The sequence below is a fragment of the Nematostella vectensis genome, chromosome 3 (assembly GCF_932526225.1).
Source record: "Nematostella vectensis chromosome 3, jaNemVect1.1, whole genome shotgun sequence".
Lineage (NCBI taxonomy): Eukaryota > Metazoa > Cnidaria > Anthozoa > Actiniaria > Edwardsiidae > Nematostella > Nematostella vectensis.
In genome coordinates this window covers 19,040,903-19,061,860 of record NC_064036.1, presented here as the reverse complement: position 1 = coordinate 19,061,860, position 20,958 = coordinate 19,040,903, and the positions used below count along the sequence as shown (strand labels likewise).

The 20,958-nt window shown below is 42.5% G+C and overlaps 2 protein-coding genes across 3 annotated transcripts; one reads left to right on the top strand and one right to left on the bottom strand.

The window, feature by feature from the left end:
- Nucleotides 1-221: 221 nt before the first annotated feature.
- Nucleotides 222-6,324, top strand: LOC5509028 (26S proteasome regulatory subunit 6A-B). 2 transcript variants are annotated; one of them, XM_001629515.3, is made up of 18 exons: nucleotides 222-355; nucleotides 449-526; nucleotides 597-659; nucleotides 892-954; nucleotides 1,347-1,373; nucleotides 1,738-1,818; nucleotides 2,216-2,278; nucleotides 2,385-2,431; nucleotides 2,578-2,668; nucleotides 2,807-2,879; nucleotides 3,197-3,267; nucleotides 3,527-3,565; nucleotides 3,804-3,911; nucleotides 4,267-4,299; nucleotides 4,726-4,846; nucleotides 4,921-5,011; nucleotides 5,669-5,874; nucleotides 6,027-6,324. In XM_001629515.3, the coding sequence occupies exons 1-17, from the start codon at nucleotides 311-313 to the stop codon at nucleotides 5,859-5,861; spliced, it is 1,287 nt and encodes a 428-aa protein (XP_001629565.1). In that variant the 5' UTR covers nucleotides 222-310; the 3' UTR covers nucleotides 5,862-5,874; nucleotides 6,027-6,324. The 2 variants fall into 2 exon arrangements, with proteins under 2 accessions (XP_001629565.1, XP_032233724.1); XM_032377833.2 differs by lacking the exon at nucleotides 6,027-6,324 and having other exon boundaries at nucleotides 5,194-5,721.
- A 72-nt stretch (nucleotides 6,325-6,396) lies between these two features.
- On the bottom strand, nucleotides 6,397-20,664 carry LOC5509048 (putative white-brown complex homolog protein 30). The gene is made up of 18 exons (XM_048724481.1): nucleotides 20,644-20,664; nucleotides 20,203-20,329; nucleotides 19,675-19,760; nucleotides 18,376-18,594; nucleotides 17,303-17,481; nucleotides 16,828-16,975; nucleotides 16,483-16,611; nucleotides 16,274-16,357; nucleotides 15,777-15,887; nucleotides 15,482-15,535; nucleotides 15,156-15,253; nucleotides 11,766-11,878; nucleotides 10,439-10,726; nucleotides 9,749-9,900; nucleotides 9,326-9,438; nucleotides 8,939-9,063; nucleotides 7,368-7,511; nucleotides 6,397-7,026 (listed from the first exon to the last, which is right to left on the bottom strand). Exons 1-18 carry the CDS (start codon nucleotides 20,662-20,664, stop codon nucleotides 6,746-6,748), a joined length of 2,472 nt encoding a protein of 823 aa, XP_048580438.1. The 3' UTR covers nucleotides 6,397-6,745.
- Between the last annotated feature and the right edge of the window lie 294 nt (nucleotides 20,665-20,958).

The window sequence follows — 20,958 nt, the reverse complement described above, 5'->3', positions numbered from 1 at the left end:
TAGCCTAGGTTTTTATGCAAAAACCTAGCTACTCCTCCCCTTCGCCGCCCCTGCAACATTTAGCCAATCAGGCCCGTGCATGCCAACCCCTTTACAATTGATATATTACTAGCGCCGACCTTGTCAGGGCAACTTAATTAGGTAGTTTAAAATCGATTTATCGGTTAGATAAAAACTAAGGGGCGTTTTTTTTCTTACGTTTCCTTTTCTTTCTTTTTATTTAATATTTTTTTTTGTAGTTGTGGGTTTCCTCTGGAAATGATTGGAGGGTTGAGATTGGCACTAGTGAGGCATTACTCAGCAAGACAAGATGGCGGCCACATTAGAGGACAAAGCGATATGGGGAGATGGCGAGGTACATTCAGTTAAAGAATACTTTCGGTGGAATGCAAAGTGTTAACATATAGACGTTATACGCTTATCTAACGTTCGCGATTTTTTTGTAAAGGAAATGGGAGAGGAAGTGCTGCGTATGTCCACCGACGAAATCGTAAGTCGGGCCCGGCTTTTAGACAACGAAATAAAGGTGAGCTTAACTTTTCTTTCCGCTTAACATATGACATTTCTCTGTGTATTTACTCGATTACGTATCTTAGATCATGAAAAGTGAGATAATGAGGATAAGCCATGAACAGCAAGCAATGAAAGAGAAAATTAAGGTGAGCGAAGTTGTCATGATTGCTGTTCTTACAATAAATTCTTAACTTTGTCGTGTAGCGTTTTAGTATACTTAGTCAATAACCACCAATGTAATAACATTATTTATAAAGTTACCTAGCATTTAGCGAGGAAGTAGATGTATTTTCTTTACCGTTGGTTTAATAAATGGCTTTAACAAAGTGTGTCATTGTTGGTATCTAAATTTCCCTTGGCTTGTCTTCTGTATCACAGGAAAATTCTGAAAAAATCAAAGTGAATAAGACATTACCTTACCTTGTGTCGAATGTGATTGAGGTGAGTATTTGCCAATCCTGAAATCTCCAAAAACTATATTTGAAAACTGTGAAAATCAATAGAGATGTGAATATATGGAAATCTTGATTTATTCAATTATTTTTTTAACTTCATATTAAGGCTTCAGACTAAGAGAGTAGTCTATGCAAATTTATTTTAAAATATTGCAACAGCTCCCCCAAATCAAACGATGGGGATGGATGTTTTCTCAAACTTGGTACTTTGCTAGCATGACAAAATGCCATTTTTTTTTATAATTTGTATTCAGAAGCAATGAATATAGTACATAAAATAAAGTTCACATTCTCCAATTAAAATTTGTAAGAACATGCCTTTCCCAATTGCTCTTTTTATTCTCACTGAACTGCATTTAACTTCTATTTTTCTTTCAGCTATTGGATGTTGATCCTCAAGACTATGTAAGTATTTAAGTGCCGCTTCATGCATATCTTGGGAGCATACTGGAAGGTATCCAACATCATGCTCTCGCCTCTCGTCATTTTAAAGAAAGCATGATTTTATTGACAGAGCCACTTAGTAATGCTGTAAAATATTTTAATAACACAATAGACCAAAGGTTTTCCCTAACGGCAGCCTGTGCCAAAACAATGCAGTGGACAGGACAATACTTTTTCAAGAGTTCTATACAGTGAATTATGCTGGCTGTTTTTCAGGTTTGAACTGCAATAGCTGGAATAGACTATAATTGCATTACATTTTTATATTATTTTATCTTAATCATAGGTTTTAACATTTGTGTTTGAATTTTTTTTTTTTACTCAGGCAGAAGAAGATGGTGCTAATGTTGATTTAGATTCTCAACGCAAGGGCAAGTGTGCAGTCATCAAGACTTCCACAAGACAGGTAAACTACACTCCATACACTGAGGATGTTCCATTTGAAGTTGGCTTCAAACTCAGCTGATTTTATCTTAAGGTCAAGATGATTTGCTTATATGTATCTCGTCTTCCTTGCATCTCATGGTAAATCTGATGGTACATCAGGCCTTCCTGAACTCTACTGTTTAGTGTTCGCGTACCATACCTTATAGTACATAGGGCCTCCACAAAACATCTCCACTCCACCGTTTAGTGTTTGCTTATTGTACCTTATAGTACATAGGGCCTCCACAAAACATCTCCACTCCACCGTTTAGTGTTTGCTTATTGTACCTTATAGTACATAGGGCATCCACAAAGTATCCCCATTCTACCCTTTAGCCACTTTAAGCTGTTTGCTTATCTTGTGTTTTTCTCCACAGACATATTTTCTTCCTGTTATTGGACTAGTGGAGCCTGAAAATCTTACTCCTGGTGACCTGGTGGTAGGTGTATGAATCTCTTGAGCCTATATGAGCCAATGATACAACACTATGTATTAGGTATAGAAGTTGTGGTTACAATTTACTTACTTTTTGTTGTTTCCTTCAGGGTGTCAATAAAGATTCATATTTGATATTGGAAAAACTACCAGCAGAGTAAGTAATTTAAATAAAAATAAGTGGAATTGTACTAATCAAGATAAAATTCCTCTTTCATTCCAAATGAGATATAGTGTATTTTTACACTAAGCAAAACTAGAATATCATGTTGGCTGTGTGCTAACATGGTATGATCATTGTAGGTATGACTCTCGTGTCAAAGCAATGGAGGTTGACGAAAGGCCAACGGAGCAGTACAGTGATATTGGTGGTCTTGACCAACAAATCCAGGAGGTTTGTGTTATTTGTGGCTTGACACTAATTTGTTTTATACATCCTTGTATTAGTTTGATAACATCCTTGTGTTTTTCTTTAACTAACTTTGCTGTTCATGTTATAAAAGTAGTAAATCTAGAATTTATTTTACTTCAGCTTGTTGAGGCTATTGTTCTCCCCATGACTCACAAAGACCGGTTTGAGAACCTTGGTATACACCCTCCAAAAGGTCAGTAAACGTTTTGTTCTCACAATTATATGTCAAACAACAGCATGTTACAGCACCTGCTATATATAGTACAGTACATGGTGCACAAGTTAGTTATGATAGAGATACAAGGATTTTGTGAAGACTACTTGGCTTGGAATTCAGCTTTCCTTGCTGGAATACTGGCCATCAATCAAATATTAGTACTGTATGGCACAAATTCAACTTAGTGTCATGATCAAATGCGCAGAACTACCTCTTCATCATTGTCTAAGCTCTACCAGTCACCAGTTGAATATATTTTATATGCAGCTAAGTTGCTTTATCATTATTTGCAGGTGTTTTGCTGTATGGGCCGCCTGGTACAGGGAAGACACTTCTAGCTCGTGCTTGTGCTGCACAGACCAAGGTATGCTTACTTCGGATCTCAACATTCTGTGAGTGTTTGACAAACAATTCAAACTACACCACTGTTTGGCTTCCCCCATTAAAACAAATAGAATTGAATTCGATGCTATTTGATTGATTAGCACCTTACAGAGAGGTAGCCTTAGTAGGGTCATTTCAGTGCTGACCAGTGAAACAGCTTTAAGGTTATGAATAACAGAAGGCAGAAGACAATTTACACATGTACTCTTTAGACTTACTGTAGTTTTGTATTTTTATAGTCCACATTTCTGAAGCTTGCTGGGCCACAACTTGTACAGGTAAAATAAAGATATCTTTACTAATTACTTTATATCCAAAATCCTTGTCTTGTTAAAGAATAGCACATGTCAATCAAATCTTTGTTCAGTTTTGATTATTTGGTTTGATCAAGTACATTCCCAAACTTGAATAACATTTTGGGTTATTGGGGTTTCCCAACAATGATTTAAGGTGTAATTCTGATGCAATCCACTAAAGTTGCATATGAACCTAGTTATTCATTGTTTCTCTTGCTAGATGTTCATTGGTGATGGTGCTAAGCTGGTACGTGATGCTTTTGCCCTGGCCAAAGAAAAGGCCCCTGCTATCATCTTCATAGACGAACTAGATGCTATTGGAACTAAGGTGAGGCTACATTTTACATTGCCGCAAGTGATCATACACTTTCAATGTTATTTATTATACCTACTTCAGCACAAGAATGTTATAGTTTGTACAGTTTTTCTTTAAGAATGATTAAAAAAACAGATTTCTTTTATGTACTTTTGTGGAATTTGTGAGCAATGCATACTTTTAAGAATTTTTATTTAGAAAAATTGGATCCCCAATCAATGCTTGCTGTTATTAGTAAAATGACCTTTGCTGACATTGATAAATATTTAAAGACGTGAAGTTGTACTTATGTGATTGTCATATTTGCTCCATTGATAAATATTTAAAGATGTGAAGTATGTACTCATGTGATTGTCTTTTCCCACAGAGGTTTGACAGTGAGAAGGCTGGCGACCGTGAGGTGGGTATCTACTAATATTCATAAGCTGAATACAATCCAATTTGCAAATGACATGAAATACTAAGAGCAAGTAAATGCCATAGTCCCCCTCCCCCTTGCGTTGAACTTGCATGAAGTGTTTTCTTTCTCATTTTCATACAGGTTGTCCAACTAGGGATCTAACACCCTCTATCCAGGGTGCTTCTGTCGAACAGAACAGTTTTTTTTAAGTGACACATCACCCATTTTTATCTGCCTGGCGTCATTGATTAGACTCTTTAACCAATCAGAGCACATTAGACTCTTCAGTCACTCAGCTCATTAGACTCTTTAACCAATCAGAGCATATTGATATTCCTACTCATTTCATAAAGCCTTTCTTTGACCCATTTTGTATGTAGAGTGACATCATATTTGTAAATTGATCAAAGTGTTGTTTGCTTTCAGGTCCAGCGGACTATGCTTGAACTACTCAACCAGCTGGATGGCTTTAGCTCACATCATGACATCAAGGTCATAGCCGCCACCAATAGGGTGGATATCCTTGACCCTGCCCTCCTCAGATCAGGTAAACCCTTGATATAGCTGCAAGGCTCAGTGGTTGCAGAATATATGCAGTTGTGAAGAATCTTTATCTTGTAGGTCGTCTTGATAGAAAGATTGAGTTCCCTAACCCTGACCAGGAGGCACGAGCACGCATCTTACAGATCCACTCCAGGAAAATGAATGTCAGGTAAATACATTAGTAGCCAGGACTTGCTCGGAGAGAGTGAGGGGGGTGGGGTAGGTTTATGCACTATCCCTACTGAAGCTAGTGGTAAGGTGAGACTCGCGAAACCACTGATTAATTTATTCATGTCCGTAGTGGTAACGTGAGACTCGCGTAACCACTGATTAATTTATTCATGTCCGTAGTGGTGACGTGAGACTCGCGTAACCACTGATTAATTTATTCATGTCCGTAGTGGTGACGTGAGACTCGTGTAACCACTGATTAATTCATTCATGTCCGTAGTGGTAACGTGAGACTCGCGTAACCACTGATTAATTTATTCATGTCCGTAGTGGTGACGTGAGACTCGCGTAACCACTGATTAATTTATTCATGTCCGTAGTGGTGACGTGAGACTCGTGTAACCACTGATTTATATATTTATGTCCATAGTGGTGACGCGAGACTCGCGTAACCACTGATTAATTAATTCGTGCCTATAGCGGTGACTCTATTGGGTCAGTAAGCAGCTCTTACAAGCTGCAATTTGATTGAGCAAATGAACAATATCCGCACCTCGACACAAAGAACGAGAAGAAGAACAAAGATAATAAGAGACAAGGCAGCTGCGTACTTATTTACTCGAGTAACCAATGATTAATTTATTCATGTCCATAGTGGTGACGTGAACTTTGACGAGCTGTCCCGTTGTACTGATGACTTCAATGGCGCTATGCTAAAGGCGGTGTGCGTAGAGGCGGGAATGATCGCTCTCAGGCGCGAGGCCACTGAAGTCTGTCATGAAGACTACATGGATGGGATCATGGAAGTCAACGCTAAGAAGAAGGCGAATCTTGTGTACTACGCCTAGAGGAGGACGGCAGGTCTTTATAAGCTAGCGAGCCCAGGCCCAAATAGACAAAACAAAACTTAATTCATCCCTATTGTACATAGGTTCAACACATTTCTTGTCCTGCAGTGAAGGTTTATTCTTCTAATTGACTGCCTGTCTTGAAGCATTATATTTGGGTTTCAGAATGTTAATGCCCAGTGGAAACACCGGACCATAGCCTCGCTCAGCTCACTTCAAGAAAACGTTGGCGAACCACTTTGCAGCCCTGCAGACATGGGTATCACGAGCACTACTAAGTAATACTAGAGCAGTTTGCATCGACCAAACTGTTCGGGGAGACTTCAACTAAAGCTTTCCCCGTGGACCCTGGGCGTTGTTTTCATCTCATGGCGACATAGATAAGCTATTTATACACACGTTGATAGTCTTAAGAGACGTACGCAAAGTTGTCCTGCTTGAAGAATAAACGAATTTTCTGATACACGCTCTTGTGTTTGCTGATTTTAAGATTCTACACAAACACAGTAAGCTCCTTTACAAGAACTCAAAATACTACAAACACAACTTGTGGTTTTATTAGGTTTTCTTATAGGAAAATAATAACTGATAATAAAAACAATACTGTGTGTAGTTGCCTCTAGTTTTGTACACCACCAGACATTCCGGGTGTGGGGGTCATTGACGATCGTCGGCTATTTTTTCTCTTGTCTTGGACGACAGCATTGATGGTAAAGCTACGGTCGCTTGTACACAAGACAAAAGAAATTTCGCTACCTGAGCATCTCCTAACATAGTGTTCAAACACCAGCGTCTCGCCGGGCACTGTTTGCTCGGACTATAATACAACCAAAACTATCTATTTTTGCTACTTCTCCCTGTGATCTCCTGTCCACCCCGAGCTGTTACTGTTGTTTTCCACGGTTCGTGAAGACAAGAAAGAGGAAGGCGAGAACACGGTACACCAGACCCATAACCATCATTGCCATGATGCACGTGGCGTAGTTATCCAGAGAGTATCCGTTCTTATTGGCCAATTCGTGCACATACTGGCCAAGAACGTCCGGGAAACGGATGGCTTCCTTTTCGAAGAGGGCTTCCACGTACCAACGACAGTAGGACAGTGTGTACATCATTGGGCCGATGACGGTATAGTCCTGCATCTTGCACAAGGACGGGGACAGACCTGCGATAGAAAAACGCAACACTCATCAAAGAAATAAGGGCAGGAGCAGAGAGGGGGGAGACCTTCAATGAAGCCAGGCAACATCCATAGCGGTTTGTTATTGTGATGTCATGTAGGTGCGTAGGTGGTCGTAATTTAGGATTACAATTCTACTAGGTGCATAGTCATGTACCTCCAAGCTTTGCAACGCTACTCACACAAGTATTGAAGTTCGTCAAAGTAAACCACAAGAAGACTACTAAGCATCTAATTAAACGCAGTGTCATCGTAGAGCCACCGTCATTCGATATCAAGCCAATCACATTTAAACGCAGTGTCACCATCTACTCGCGAGTACTCACCGGACACAAGGGAGCTGATCAAAGCAAAGGTGACGGAGGCCATTTGCGAGTTCTTAGGGTTGAAAAGAGTAGATATGGCGTAGCCCATTCCTGTACAAGCAAACTGAGCCGCCAGTGTTGCTATGTAGTGGTACATAAGAAAACCTAAACGAACGGTGAAATGCATCAGTAAACGCGCAGACTTGGGAAAAGTGTAGGAAGAGGGAGGGGGTGGTAGGGAAGGTAAAACGCGCATTCACTCTCCTCTCCCAGGCATCCGAGATTTTTGATGCACGTTTTGGGGATTAAGCGTAATTTTTTTTATACATTAAAGACAACTCTGCAGGACGGGACTGGTGCTTACTGCGGGCTCAAGTAAATCATTGCTCATGCAATGTTGCGACATTTGCAGACGACACTAAGGTCTTTAATGTTATCAACTCGGCGGACGACACGGATGTGTTACAATCTGACCTGAACAGTCTAAATGGCTGGGCGGCATCGACAGGCATGACATTTAATCAAACAAAGAGCAAAGTCATGCGGGTTTCGCGAAAGCGTAAACCAGTTCTCAAAACATATTCGCTTGGCGGTTTGCCTTTAGCCTGCACTGAGACGGAGAAGGATCTCGGCGTCTGGATGTCAGACGACCTCTCTTGGACTAAGCAAGTTGACGAGGCATGTAGTAAGGCCAACAGGACGCTGGGGTTCGTTAGAAGACACTCAAGATCCATAAAGAAAACCAACATAAGAAGATCGATGTATCTCGCCCTAGTACGTCCTCACCTAGGATACGCAACACAACTGTGGGCACCGCAGACAAAGGACCTGATTAGACGAGTTGAAAGAATCCAAAGACGAGCTAGCAAGTACATGTTAGGACTCCCATTTAGATGCAGCCAAACATACAAAGAAAGACTTATTCAACTTAAATTATTGCCACTATCGTATTGGCACGAATATTTGGACATGTCATACTTTTATAAAATCATAAATGGGCTTGTCAATATTAATCCATCAATTGTTCCCAAAGTTCGCTCAGTCCGTCCTACTAGATCATCTACAAACTCAAGCGCACCACAATTCTTCGCTCGCAAATGCAAAACTTCTGCTTTTCAAAAATCATATTTAAACCGTTGTACAAGAATATGGAACACTCTCACTAATTTGTTAAATAGTTCTAGCTACTCTGACCATGCTTCTTTCAAGCGCGCTTTATTAAATTACTACTTAAATGCTCTTTCGATAACTTACGATCCAGAGGATCCGCGCTCATGGAAATCTGTCTGCCTCACCTGCGATCGGGCCAGGGTGCTAACGCACCAAATTTCATGTTGTTTCTAATTTAGTTTTTGTGACCTTGTAACTTTTACACATTTTAAACTCGGGTCCGCCGTAATTGGCCTAGCTGTGGCGGATACCCTGCCCTTTCGTTATTGTATGTATTCATGTTCTGTTTCTCATGTATAACGTATTATGTATGTGTATTTTTTTTTTTTCTCCGTGGGCAAAGTCAATAAATTAAAAAAAAATTAAAATTAAATTAAATTAATCATAGTTATGAATAGAATTATGGGTAATATTTGGGATACCTCTGGGCGCGACTAGTGGGTACAGTAGGCTCAAGTACATCATAGGTGTGACGACCAATATGGGTAATTGTACCACGTTCACGGCGAGAAAGTAGCTAAGACGGTTGATACCAGTCGATGATTCTCTGGAATAACAATAATGCAATTTACAGCAATGTCACACTCACAGAGCGAGAGGCGTTTTTTTTGTAGTTTGAAGACCTTGCGTTTTTTACCTTTTTAGATACCTAAACATGGTAGCTTTGAGGTACAGGATTTTCACTCCTGTTTGTACACTCTTTATGACATCTCCTCTCCAATACAAATAGATCTTGTTTCAAAGTATGAGTATTCAGACTCTTTTGTAAGTAAAATCAAGAATATATAAAAAATTTCTATAATAGTTACCTCCAAAAGGTTGTCCTTGTATTGCCAAAGCATCGAAGCGCAGAGAGCATTGCAGTTAGGCCAATAGCGAGAGAGCTTAGAGTTTGAAGCACGAAGAACTGATCCAATGGCGCCTGAAGAAATACATTGTTACGTCAGAAGAAGCTTTAATCATTAAGTCGCATTTGATGGGCGCACGTTTATCATGGGTAGATCAAGCAAATGTCAATACATAGCGACTATAAGAAAAGGCGAATAGACTAGTCTTTCTGCCACAGTGTGTCACGTATGGTGGTTACCTCGGCGAATTGGAAGGGCAAGATATGGGGGTTAACCCCAGCGAAGTAGAAGGGTAAGATATAGGGATTACCTCTCGGTGAAGTGATGGGCAAGATATGGGGGTTACCTCTCGGTAAAGTGGAAGGGTAAGATATGAGGGGTTACCTCCCGGCGAAGTGCCCCAAGAGTTCCACCGGCCAGTAGCACAAGGAACTGATCCATTAACAGCGTCTTCGTCAAACGGAATTGCAAGCGAATCTCACGACTGAGGAAACAGAAGAACTGTGAGAAAAATCCGGGAAGTTTGCGATGATGATCTGTAAAACAAAACAAAAAAAATATTTTTTCAGCAGATCGCTGCTGGGGACAATTTTGTATTGACTTGGTACTATCCGGGATTGACTAGGTACTATTCGGAAGTGACTCGATACTATTAGAGTGTGGCTCGATAATATCAGGGAGTGTCTCGATATTATTCTGGAATAGCTCGGAGTAGCTGGAGTGACTCGATACTATTCAGGAAGCATAGTACTATTCTAGAGTAGTGCGATAATATTCGGGAGTGACTCGACATTATTCGGAGGTGACACGGTTCTTTCCGGGAGTGACTCGGTTCCATTCGTGAGTGGCTCTATACTATTTGGAAGTGTTTGAATCGGTACTATTCGGGAGTGACTCGATACTGTTCGGGAGTGACTCGATACTATTCGGGAGTGACTCGGTACTATTCGGGAGTGACTCGATACTATTTTGGAGTGGGTCGGTACTGTTCGAGAGTGCCTTGGTACTACTCCAGAGTAGCTCGGTTCAGTCTGGGAGATACTTGTAGTTGATAATCGATTGCAAACACCTTACCGGTAACTATTGCTGGCATGACGCGATGATCGGGTGATGCGCTTGAGCCAGCGGTTTTTCCGCCCACGTGATTCTCCCACTCGTCAAACAACTTCGCAGACGTAAAGTTCTTGTCAGCGTCCTTCCCATCATATAAGCCCCCGATCACATCCATGAAGAAGTCAGCTGGATTCACGTTAGCAGGCATGCGTAGATTGAGCGATGAGAAGTAGGCCATAGACTCGTCAACAGTTCCCTGAAATACCGTCCTTCCTCCTGGACCTAAGAACAAAACCTTGTGCATGCGATCTGCAGGAGACACACGAGAAGGATGTGAGAGAGGTATTCAGACTAAATAACAGGTAGGAAGGATGTGAGAGAGGTATTCAGACCAAGAGACAGAGAGGAAGGATTTGAGAGAGGTATTCAGACCAAGAGACAGATAGGAAGGATGTGAGAGAGGTATTCAGACCAAGAGACAGATAGGAAGGATGTGAGAGAGGTATTCAGACCAAGAGACAGATAGGAAGGATGTGAGAGAGGTATTCAGACCAAGAGACAGGTAGGAAGGATGTGAGAGAGGTATTCAGACCAAGAGACAGGTAGGAAGGATGTGAGAGAGGTATTCAGACCAAGAGACAGGTAGGAAGGATGTGAGAGAGGTATTCAGACCAAGAGACAGGTAGGAAGGATGTGAGAGAGGTATTCAGACCAAGAGACAGGTAGGAAGGATGTGAGAGAGGTATTCAGACCAAGAGACAGAGAGGAAGGATGTGAGAGAGGTATTCAGACCAAGAGACAGATAGGAAGGATGTGAGAGAGGTATTCAGACCAAGAGACAGATAGGAAGGATGTGAGAGAGGTATTCAGACCAAGAGACAGGTAGGAAGGATGTGAGAGAGGTATTCAGACCAAGAGACAGGTAGGAAGGATGTGAGAGAGGTATTCAGACCAAGAGACAGGTAGGAAGGATGTGAGAGAGGTATTCAGACCAAGAGACAGGTAGGAAGGATGTGAGAGAGGTATTCAGACCAAGAGACAGGTAGGAAGGATGTGAAAGAGGTATTCAGACCAAGAGACATAAAGGAAGGATGTGAGAGAGGTATTCAGACCAAGAGACAGATAGGAAGGATGTGAGAGAGGTATTCAGACCAAGAGACAGATAGGAAGGATATGAGAGAGGTATTCAGACCAAGAGACAGGTAGGAAGGATGTGAGAGAGGTATTCAGACCAAGAGACAGATAGGAAGGATATGAGAAAGGTATTCAGACGGATTGGCCAATAATAAGCAGTAGGAAGAAATTACATGCATTTGCGACCAGGAACCTTTGCTCATTTTCTACTTACCAAATATCTCAAACCTTGGCTGATGAATGACGCATATTACGGTGAGTTTGCCTTTCTCGGCGACAGCTCTTAGGGCGTCCAGCACTAGTAAACTTGACGTGCTGTCCAAACCACTAAAAAATAAACACCCCAGAAAAAGAAGAGAGTCATCGAAGAGGGGTGGGGTACTTTTCATGCTCATGACTCAAATTTTGATCGCATGGTTATCCATCTATTTCATTCGTTAACAACCGCGATGAGGGGTGGTGCGCAATCATAGATATGATATGGAAGGGTCAAAAAGGGTGGTGCGCAGTCATAGATATGATATGGAAGGGTCAAAAAGGGTGGTGCGCAGTCATAGATATGATATGGAAGGGTCAAAAAGGGTGGTGCGCAGTCAAAGATATGATATGGAAGAGTCAAAAGGGGTGGTGCGCAGTCATAGATATGATATGGAAGGGTCAAAAAGGGTGGTGCGCAGTCATAGATATGATATGGAAGAGTCAAAAAGGGGTGGTGCGCAGTCATAGATATGATATGGAAGAGTCAAAAGGGGTGGTGCGCAGTCATAGATATGATATGGAAGAGTCAAAAGGGGTGGTGCGCAGTCATAGATATGATATGGGAGAGTCAAAAGGGGTGGTGCGCAGTCATAGATATGATATGGAAGAGTCAAAAGGGGTGGTGCGCAGTCATAGATATGATATGGAAGAGTCAAAAAGGGGTGGTGCGCAGTCATAGATATGATATGGAAGAGTCAAAAGGGGTGGTGCGCAGTCATAGATATGATATGATATGGAAGGGTCAAAAGGGGTGGTGCGCAGTCATAGATATGATATGGAAGAGTCAAAAAGGGTGGTGCGCAGTCATAGATATGATATGGAAGAGTCAAAAGGGGTGGTGTGCAGTCATATATATGATATGGAAGAGTCAAAAATGGGTGGTGCGCAGTCATATATATGATATGGAAGGGTCAAAAGGGGTGGTGCGCAGTCATAGATATGATATGGAAGAGTCAAAAGGGGTGGTGCGCAGTCATAGATATGATATGGAAGGGTCAAAAAGGGGTGGTGCGCAGTCTTAGATATGATATGGAAGAGTCAAAAAGGGTGGTGCGCAGTCATAGATATGATATGGAAGAGTCAAAAGGGGTGGTGTGCAGTCATATATATGATATGGAAGAGTAAAAAATGGGTGGTGCGCAGTCATATATATGATATGGAAGGGTCAAAAGGGGTGGTGCGCAGTCATAGATATGATATGGAAGAGTCAAAAAGGGTGGTGCGCAGTCATAGATATGATATGGAAGAGTCAAAAGGGGTGGTGCGCAGTCATAGATATGATATGGAAGAGTCAAAAAGGGTGGTGCGCAGTCATAGATATGATATGGAAGAGTCAAAAGGGGTGGTGCGCAGTCATAGATATGATATGGAAGAGTCAAAAGGGGTGGTGCGCAGTCATAGATATGATATGGAAGAGTCAAAAGGGGTGGTGCGCAGTCATAGATATGATATGGAAGAGTCAAAAAGGGTGGTGCGCAGTCATAGATATGATATGGAAGAGTCAAAAGGGGTGGTGCGCAGTCATAGATATGGTATGGAAGAGTCAAAAGGGGTTGTGCGCAGTCATAGATATGATATGGAAGAGTCAAAAGGGGTGGTGCGCAGTCATAGATATGATATGGAAGAGTCAAAAAGGGTGGTGCGCAGTCATAGATATGATATGGAAGAGTCAAAAGGGGTGGTGCGCAGTCATAGATATGGTATGGAAGAGTCAAAAGGGGTTGTGCGCAGTCATAGATATGATATGGAAGAGTCAAAAGGGGTGGTGTGCAGTCATAGATATGATATGGAAGAGTCAAAAAGGGGTGGTGCGCAGTCGTAGATATGATATGGAAGAGTCAAAAAGGGGTGGTGCGCAGTCATAGATATGATATGGAAGAGTCAAAAGGGGTGGTGCGCAGTCATAGATATGATATGGAAGGGTCAAAAAGGGTGGCGCGCAGTCAAAGATATGATATGGAAGAGTCAAAAAGGGGTGGTGCGCAGTCATAGATATGATATGGAAGAGTCAAAAGGGGTGGTGCGCACTCATAGATATGATATGGAAGGGTCAAAAAGGGTGGTGCGCAGTCAAAGATATGATATGGAAGAGTCAAAAAAGGGTGGTGCGCAGTCATAGATATGATATGGAAGAGTCAAAAGGGGTGGTGCGCAGTCATAGATATGATATGGAAGAGTCAAAAATGGGTGGTGCGCAGTCATATATATGATATGGAAGGTCAAAAGGGGTGGTGCGCAGTCATAGATATGATATGGAAGAGTTAAAAAGGGTGGTGCGCAGTCATAGATATGATATGGAAGAGTCAAAAGGGGTGGTGCGCAGTCATAGATATGATATGGAAGAGTCAAAAAGGGTGGTGCGCAGTCATAGATATGATATGGAAGAGTCAAAAGGGGTGGTGCGCAGTCATAGATATGATATGGAAGAGTCAAAAGGGGTGGTGCGCAGTCATAGATATGATATGGAAGAGTCAAAAGGGGTGGTGCGCAGTCATAGATATGATATGGAAGAGTCAAAAAGGGGTGGTGCGCAGTCATAGATAAGATATGGAAGAGTCAAAAGGGGTGGTGCGCAGTGATAGATATGATATCATATGGAAGGGTCAAAAGGGGTGGTGCGCAGTCATAGATATGATATGGAAGAGTCAAAAGGGGTGGTGCGCAGTGATAGATATGATATCATATGGAAGGGTCAAAAGGGGTGGTGCGCAGTCATAGATATGATATGGAAGAGTCAAAAAGGGTGGTGCGCAGTCATAGATATGATATGGAAGGGTCAAAAAGGGTGGTGCGCAGTCATAGATATGATATGGAAGGGTCAAAAGGGGTGGTGCGCAGTCATAGATATGATATGGAAGAGTCAAAAAGGGTGGTGCGCAGTCATATATATGATATGGAAGAGTCAAAAAGGGGTGGTGCGCAGTCATAGATATGATATGGAAGAGTCAAAAAGGGGTGGTGCGCAGTCATAGATATGATATGGAAGAGTCAAAAGGGGTGGTGCGCAGTCATATATATGATATGGAAGAGTCAAAAAGGGGTGGTGCGCAGTCATAGATATGATATGGAAGAGTCAAAAAGGGGTGGTGCGCAGTCATAGATATGATATGGAAGAGTCAAAAAGGGGTGGTGCGCAGTCAAAGATATGATATGGAAGAGTCAAAAGGGGTGGTGCGCAGTCATAGATATGATATGGAAGAGTAAAAAAGGGGTGGTGCGCAGTCATAGATATTATATGGAAGAGTCAAAAGGGGGGTCGGGGTGGAGCCTGACTAAAGCTATTTGAACAGACGAACTGACAATTCCTGTCTGCGCATGATTTATTTAGTCTCACCACTGACCATACCTCGTGGGCTCGTCTAGGAAGAGCAGGGTTGGGTCAGCTACCAGTTCCATTCCGATATTAACACGCTTTCTCTGTCCGCCTGAGATACCACGTGACTCCTGTAAAAAAAGCTTGGAGTGTTAGACACTATTGTAGGTATGAGAAATCACAGTCACCTATGTGGCAAGACTTAACTAGACTGAAAGCCCCCGCCCCCTGAAGATTCGGACATAAATTTTAGAAGAAATGCAGTGGAGGTGAAATCCACTAATTCCCCTCGCACCATATGTTTACATGAGTGCTCTACTTCGGATCGAGTCTAACAAACTATTTTGTTTATGTTTTACCTCGTCTCCTATCTGTATGTGCTTGATCTTTTCAAGGCCGAAGAGCTCAATCATCTGAAAAAAAATTCACATATGTCTAAAAGAAGAAAGTTGGCATTGGTAGTTCAAGCGAAGTGTAATCTTGGTTGACACTGATACATTTATTAGTCATAATTGCGTTCCCCCTAAAATTGTAAAATATCACGGCATGGAATTGAAACATTTTCGCAAACCAAGGACGTTTATTTATAGTTGAACTCGTTTTCACGTTACTGCTTTCTTGATTACCCCTGCAAATAATAACAATAATAATAACCTGATCCACGCGCTGTTGTTTTTCGTGTGAAGTCATGTTAGACGGAAGTCTTAGGGTCGCTTGGTAACGCAACACCTCGAGTACCGTCAGTGAACGGTGCATGATATCCTCCTGTGAAAACATACCAAGACACCCATGACAACCAGGCACGCAGTAACGAATGGGAGGGAAAAGACAAAATGCCATAGCATACACAATAAAAGGAAATATTACCATACCATATTAGATACAAACATCATATGAAAAATTTAATAATACAACTGAAGGAGCTATTTTCTAAAAATCCCTCCCCAACAAACAAACCTTGGCAAAGTCTTAGATAAGGGAATATGCGTCCAGGCACACTAACCGGTCATAGAGTGATGTTCGCATCCCTCCCTTGTCAATACAAACCTGACGCGGCTACTCCCCTGACATGATCCACCTAACTCCTCCCTCCCATGGGAAGCGGTATCCACAACATCACGACATATTACCCATTCCTCCCCTGATAATACCTGAGGCACAAATCCTGTGATTGTCCTGAATGACTCCAGCCCGTCTACCTCCACTCCATTCACCATGATTTGGCCGTGACGTTTCTGCATCAAAAAGACAGTAAGGCAGCTAAACGAATACTGAGCAATGATATATTTATCTATCAAACCTTTCTACCCCCTCTTGAAGCTTAAATTTGTAAAAATTAATGCTTAAGGTATAAACTTACACCGTAGTAAGCCTTGCCACTGAGCGTGTTAAGCAGAGTAGTCTTTCCAGCTCCTGACGGACCCATGATTGCGGTAACTTCACCTGCACGAATCTCCCCAGTCACGCTTTGCAAAACCTGCTTTCCTGTCTGAAAATAAACCAAAAATATAAGACGCACAATAATTTCCTGTCTTGTATTTCATTTAAAAGTAAACCTCCAGGCTCATATACAGGGAAGGGTGTGCAGGGTTCGCGCGCACCCTCCATGGCTGCCAATAAGTGGGTCATTTCTTTTGAAGGATCATCAATTACTATCCTTTTTCCATGATGCCTATGACTGTGAACCTTCCCCCCTTTTACTCACCTGTTTTAGAGTAAGGCTCAGGTCCCGGAACAATAAGTCAACGGTGGAGAGTTTGGGTGTGATCCTTTCGTCCCCGTCAACATCTACTGATGCAACTTGTTCAACGACGTCCATGAGCCCGGCCTGTACCGTATGTGTATTCCGGTACCTACACAGCAGTTTTGCATGTGAGAACAATCTAAGTCGCACCGTATATGTATGGTACCTACACAGCAGTTTTGCATGCGAGAACAGCAGAATCTGCTCGAACCTTTGTTAACAAAAACATTGCGCCTTTTCGAACCTTGGCTAACAGCTTGTGAGAATACACACAATACAGACACATTAAGAAAACTGGGTAGGGACAGCCACGCCCCTACCAGTCAATTGCTCATAATCCAAGAAATAAAACAAGGGGCACCCCCCCCTCTTCCGCCCCCCTATTGTCGCTACGGCACCAGAAATCTGAATGCACGATAGGCACGATATCGTTCACCTTTCTCTGATGGACGGGACAAAGCGCCTGCCAAACTGAAGGGCCAGCGTGTGGATCTGTTGTCTGCGCCGGAAGTAGTACAGTATTGCCACGAACAACAGGAAGAGGATGAAAATGAAAAGAACTCCTGCACCTGCGCTCACCGGGGCAGCGGCGCCTCGCTTGCACACAGAGATAAGCTGCAACAAAACACAAAGCGCTTGAATATCTCTTAAAGCTCCCCGAGTATCCCCATGCATGTCTCATATGCTCCCAATCATTCTCCTACCGTTGGAAGATCGATGTCAATTAAGTTTTTTGTAACTGTTTAAATTATTACCTTATTCTTCTTTAGTTTCGCGCATCTTAAATTTCGCGAAGATTTTCTCAGCACATTTCGCGAGTCTTTAATTTATCGAGAAAATTGAGAGAAAATTGTTTTTGCGGGGGATTAAATATCGCTTTTTTATGTTCAAGTGACTTTATTTTTTTGATTTTAAAAAATTGACAACTGAAACAGGAAACCAATATATTGAAACAAAACACGTTGTCCCTTTTAAAAGTCTGTCTCAGTAATGGAAAAGTGTTCTTGATCCTGAGCCATTTTCTATAGTTTCGTTACAGGTCCTCTAGGAGATCTCGAATAGAACTTTGAATCACTGTCATCATTTTTTTTTATATCCATTAAATTTCGCGAGATTAAAGTCCGCGGACATTATTTCTCGCGAGTCTTTAAGTTCGCGAATTTTTGAAATCGCGAAAATTGCGAATTTAAGTACGCGCGAAAATTAAGCAGAACAATGGGTTGTCCTTAGACCTCAGTATCTTTTCTCGTTTGAAAACGCAGCCTTTTTAAAAAAAGATTTGTGTCCACAAGAAGCGTTTTTATAACGGTCCGTTCCACGAAAACGCAGAAACGATACGAAAACAATAACAAGATCTACAGCGCATGCGCATGCCCACCATTTTACTAGGCGGACCAACCATTCATTGTTACAACGGTGACACTTCCCCTTTAAGCAGCCCAACCACTCATGTGAGTTTAACCCAGCGGTAACACTTCCTTTTAAATGAATAGTACCAGCTGGAGTTACCGGACATTTCTGTGGCTCGAGGCTGCCCGCCCGGCAGAACGACCCCTTTGGACACATGATCATGGTGGTGACGTTAGGGCAATAGTTCCCCTCAGGGCAGGGGACAGCAGACTTTGGTCCGGGACACTGGAGCCTCGACATTCTTGGATCGAAGACTGGGGGCGAGTTTGACGGATGGCAGCATTTCTTGGCTTCTCTACAGATAGGTGGCGACGAGGTCTAAAAACCCAAATCAAACAATGTTTTATTATCCGTTTAAATGTTAAGTTGTACTTTATTAGCCATGTTTTCATCAGGAGATTTATACTAAGCAATGCACTCGCAAAGCACTCCGGAAGTATGTCATGTCAAGCACATCGGAAGTATGCCATGTCAAGCACATCGGAAGTATGCCATGTCTAGCACATCGGAATTATGCCATGTCAAGCACATCGGAAGTATGCCATGTCAAGCACACCGGAAGTATGTCATGTCAAGCACATCGGAAGTATACCATGTCAAGCACACCGGAAGTATGCCATGTCAAGCACATCGGAATTATGTCATGTCAAGCACACCGGAAGTATGCCATGTCAAGCACACCGGAAGTATGCCATGTCAAGCACACAGGAAGTATGCCATGTCAAGCACACCGGAAGTATGTCATGTCAAGCACATCGGAATTATGTCATGTCCAGCACATCGGAAGTATGCCATGTCAAGCACATCGGAATTATGTCATGTCAAGCACATCGGAAGTATGCCATGTCAAGCACACCGGAAGTATGCCATGTCAAGCACACAGGAAGTATGCCATGTCAAGCACACCGGAAGTATGTCATGTCAAGCACATCGGAAGTTTGTCATGTCAAGCACATCGGAAGTATGCCATGTCAAGCACACCGGAAGTATGCCATGTCAAGCACACCGGAAGTATGCCATGTCAAGCACACCGGAAGTATGCCATGTCAAGCACACCGGAAGTATGCCATGTCAAGCACACCGGAAGTATGCCATGTCAAGCACACCGGAAGTATGCCATGTCAAGCACACCGGAAGTATGCCATGTCAAGCACATCAGAAGCATGCAATGGAACGAAGACCCGGTGGTCAAGAGCGCAGAGCGTGTGGACAAATGCACGATGGTAACAAGACAAAAAGGGGGAAGATGAGAGGGCAAGTAGTGAAAATAAAATAAAAACGTATGTCCTGTAACCAATCTTCTCGCCAACTCTCCTGCTTATTTTGCTAACGTTTCGTTTAATCCATGAAGCTTTTCAGACAACCCCCCCTAGCAAACACAACGCACCCCCTCCTAACCTTGGCTTCGACTAGTCGATCTCGTATGCAGTATGCGCCTTTAGGGCACGGGATGATGCACAACTTGTCGACTGGGCAGTAGAAACCTGTGGAGTAGCCAACAAACAACAGCTGATTTACAAAAACGACAAAGAAAGCAGCACGAACTGCTAGCTCCAGGAGGGGCAATGACGTAGAGGTGTTCCCCCAGTCTTCTTCAATGTCCCCCAATATCTCAATGCTACGGCCTTGGTATTATTGTTAACATTAGAGCACGTTTGCGTCTATCCCATTTACCATCAGGGCACGTTTGTGTCCCATTTACCATTAGGGCACGTTTGCGTCCCATTTACCATTAGGGCACGTTTGCATCCCATTTACCATCAGGGCACGTTTGCGTCCCATTTACCATCAGGGCAAGTTTGTGTCCCATTTACCATCATGGCGCTTTTGCGTCCCATTAACCACCAAGGCGCGTTTGAGTCCCATTTACCATCAGGGCACGCTTGCGTCCCATTTACCATCAGGGCGCGTTTGCGTCCCATTTACCTTCAGGGCACGGTTGCGCCTTCCCCTCGGTCTTGTTGTAGAAAAATCCCGCTTGGCATGCAGAGGAATTCCAGGGCTGCATACAAAACGGCTTTCCGTCTAGGACCACATCAGGGAACTGCCCGGCCTATAGGAGGAGAGGCGGGGCGGACTGTTGACAAGGCTGCACTATGTCGAGGCAACAATATGGTAAATATGCGGCCGGACAGCAAGATGATGGCCAGGAATCCGACAACGGCTCTGGAAAAAGCGTAGAATACAATTTGAAAAACCTATCCAAACTAAGGAACTAAACTTCCCTGCCACGTTGTTAAAAAAATGTAGGAAGATAACCATCAGACAGCCTATATCTGCTGATGTGCGTCGGACCTTGTGGCGTAGACAGTAAGAAAAAGTCGAAAACAACGCAGATTTAAAAACGATATTTTGGCAGGCCAGTACCTGCCTTCTTCTGTAACTCATTTGTAACCTGAAGAAGGCAGGTACTTGCCTGGAGAAATATTTTATAAAAAAATATGCGTTATTGCCGAATTTTTTCTTTAAAAGTTCTTATATTACCTCAGTTACGTACACAGGTAAGGGTTTATTTAGGGAGATCCGGAAAATTTATTCCACCTCTATAAAACTTAATTGGATTCCCAATAATCGAAAAAAAAAATTCCGAATAACCCGAGGGCCGGCTAGAAGGCTATATAAAACTGTAAATATGCATTTTTTGGGGGTCACTGTGGCAGTAACTTTCATAGATTTTCCAAA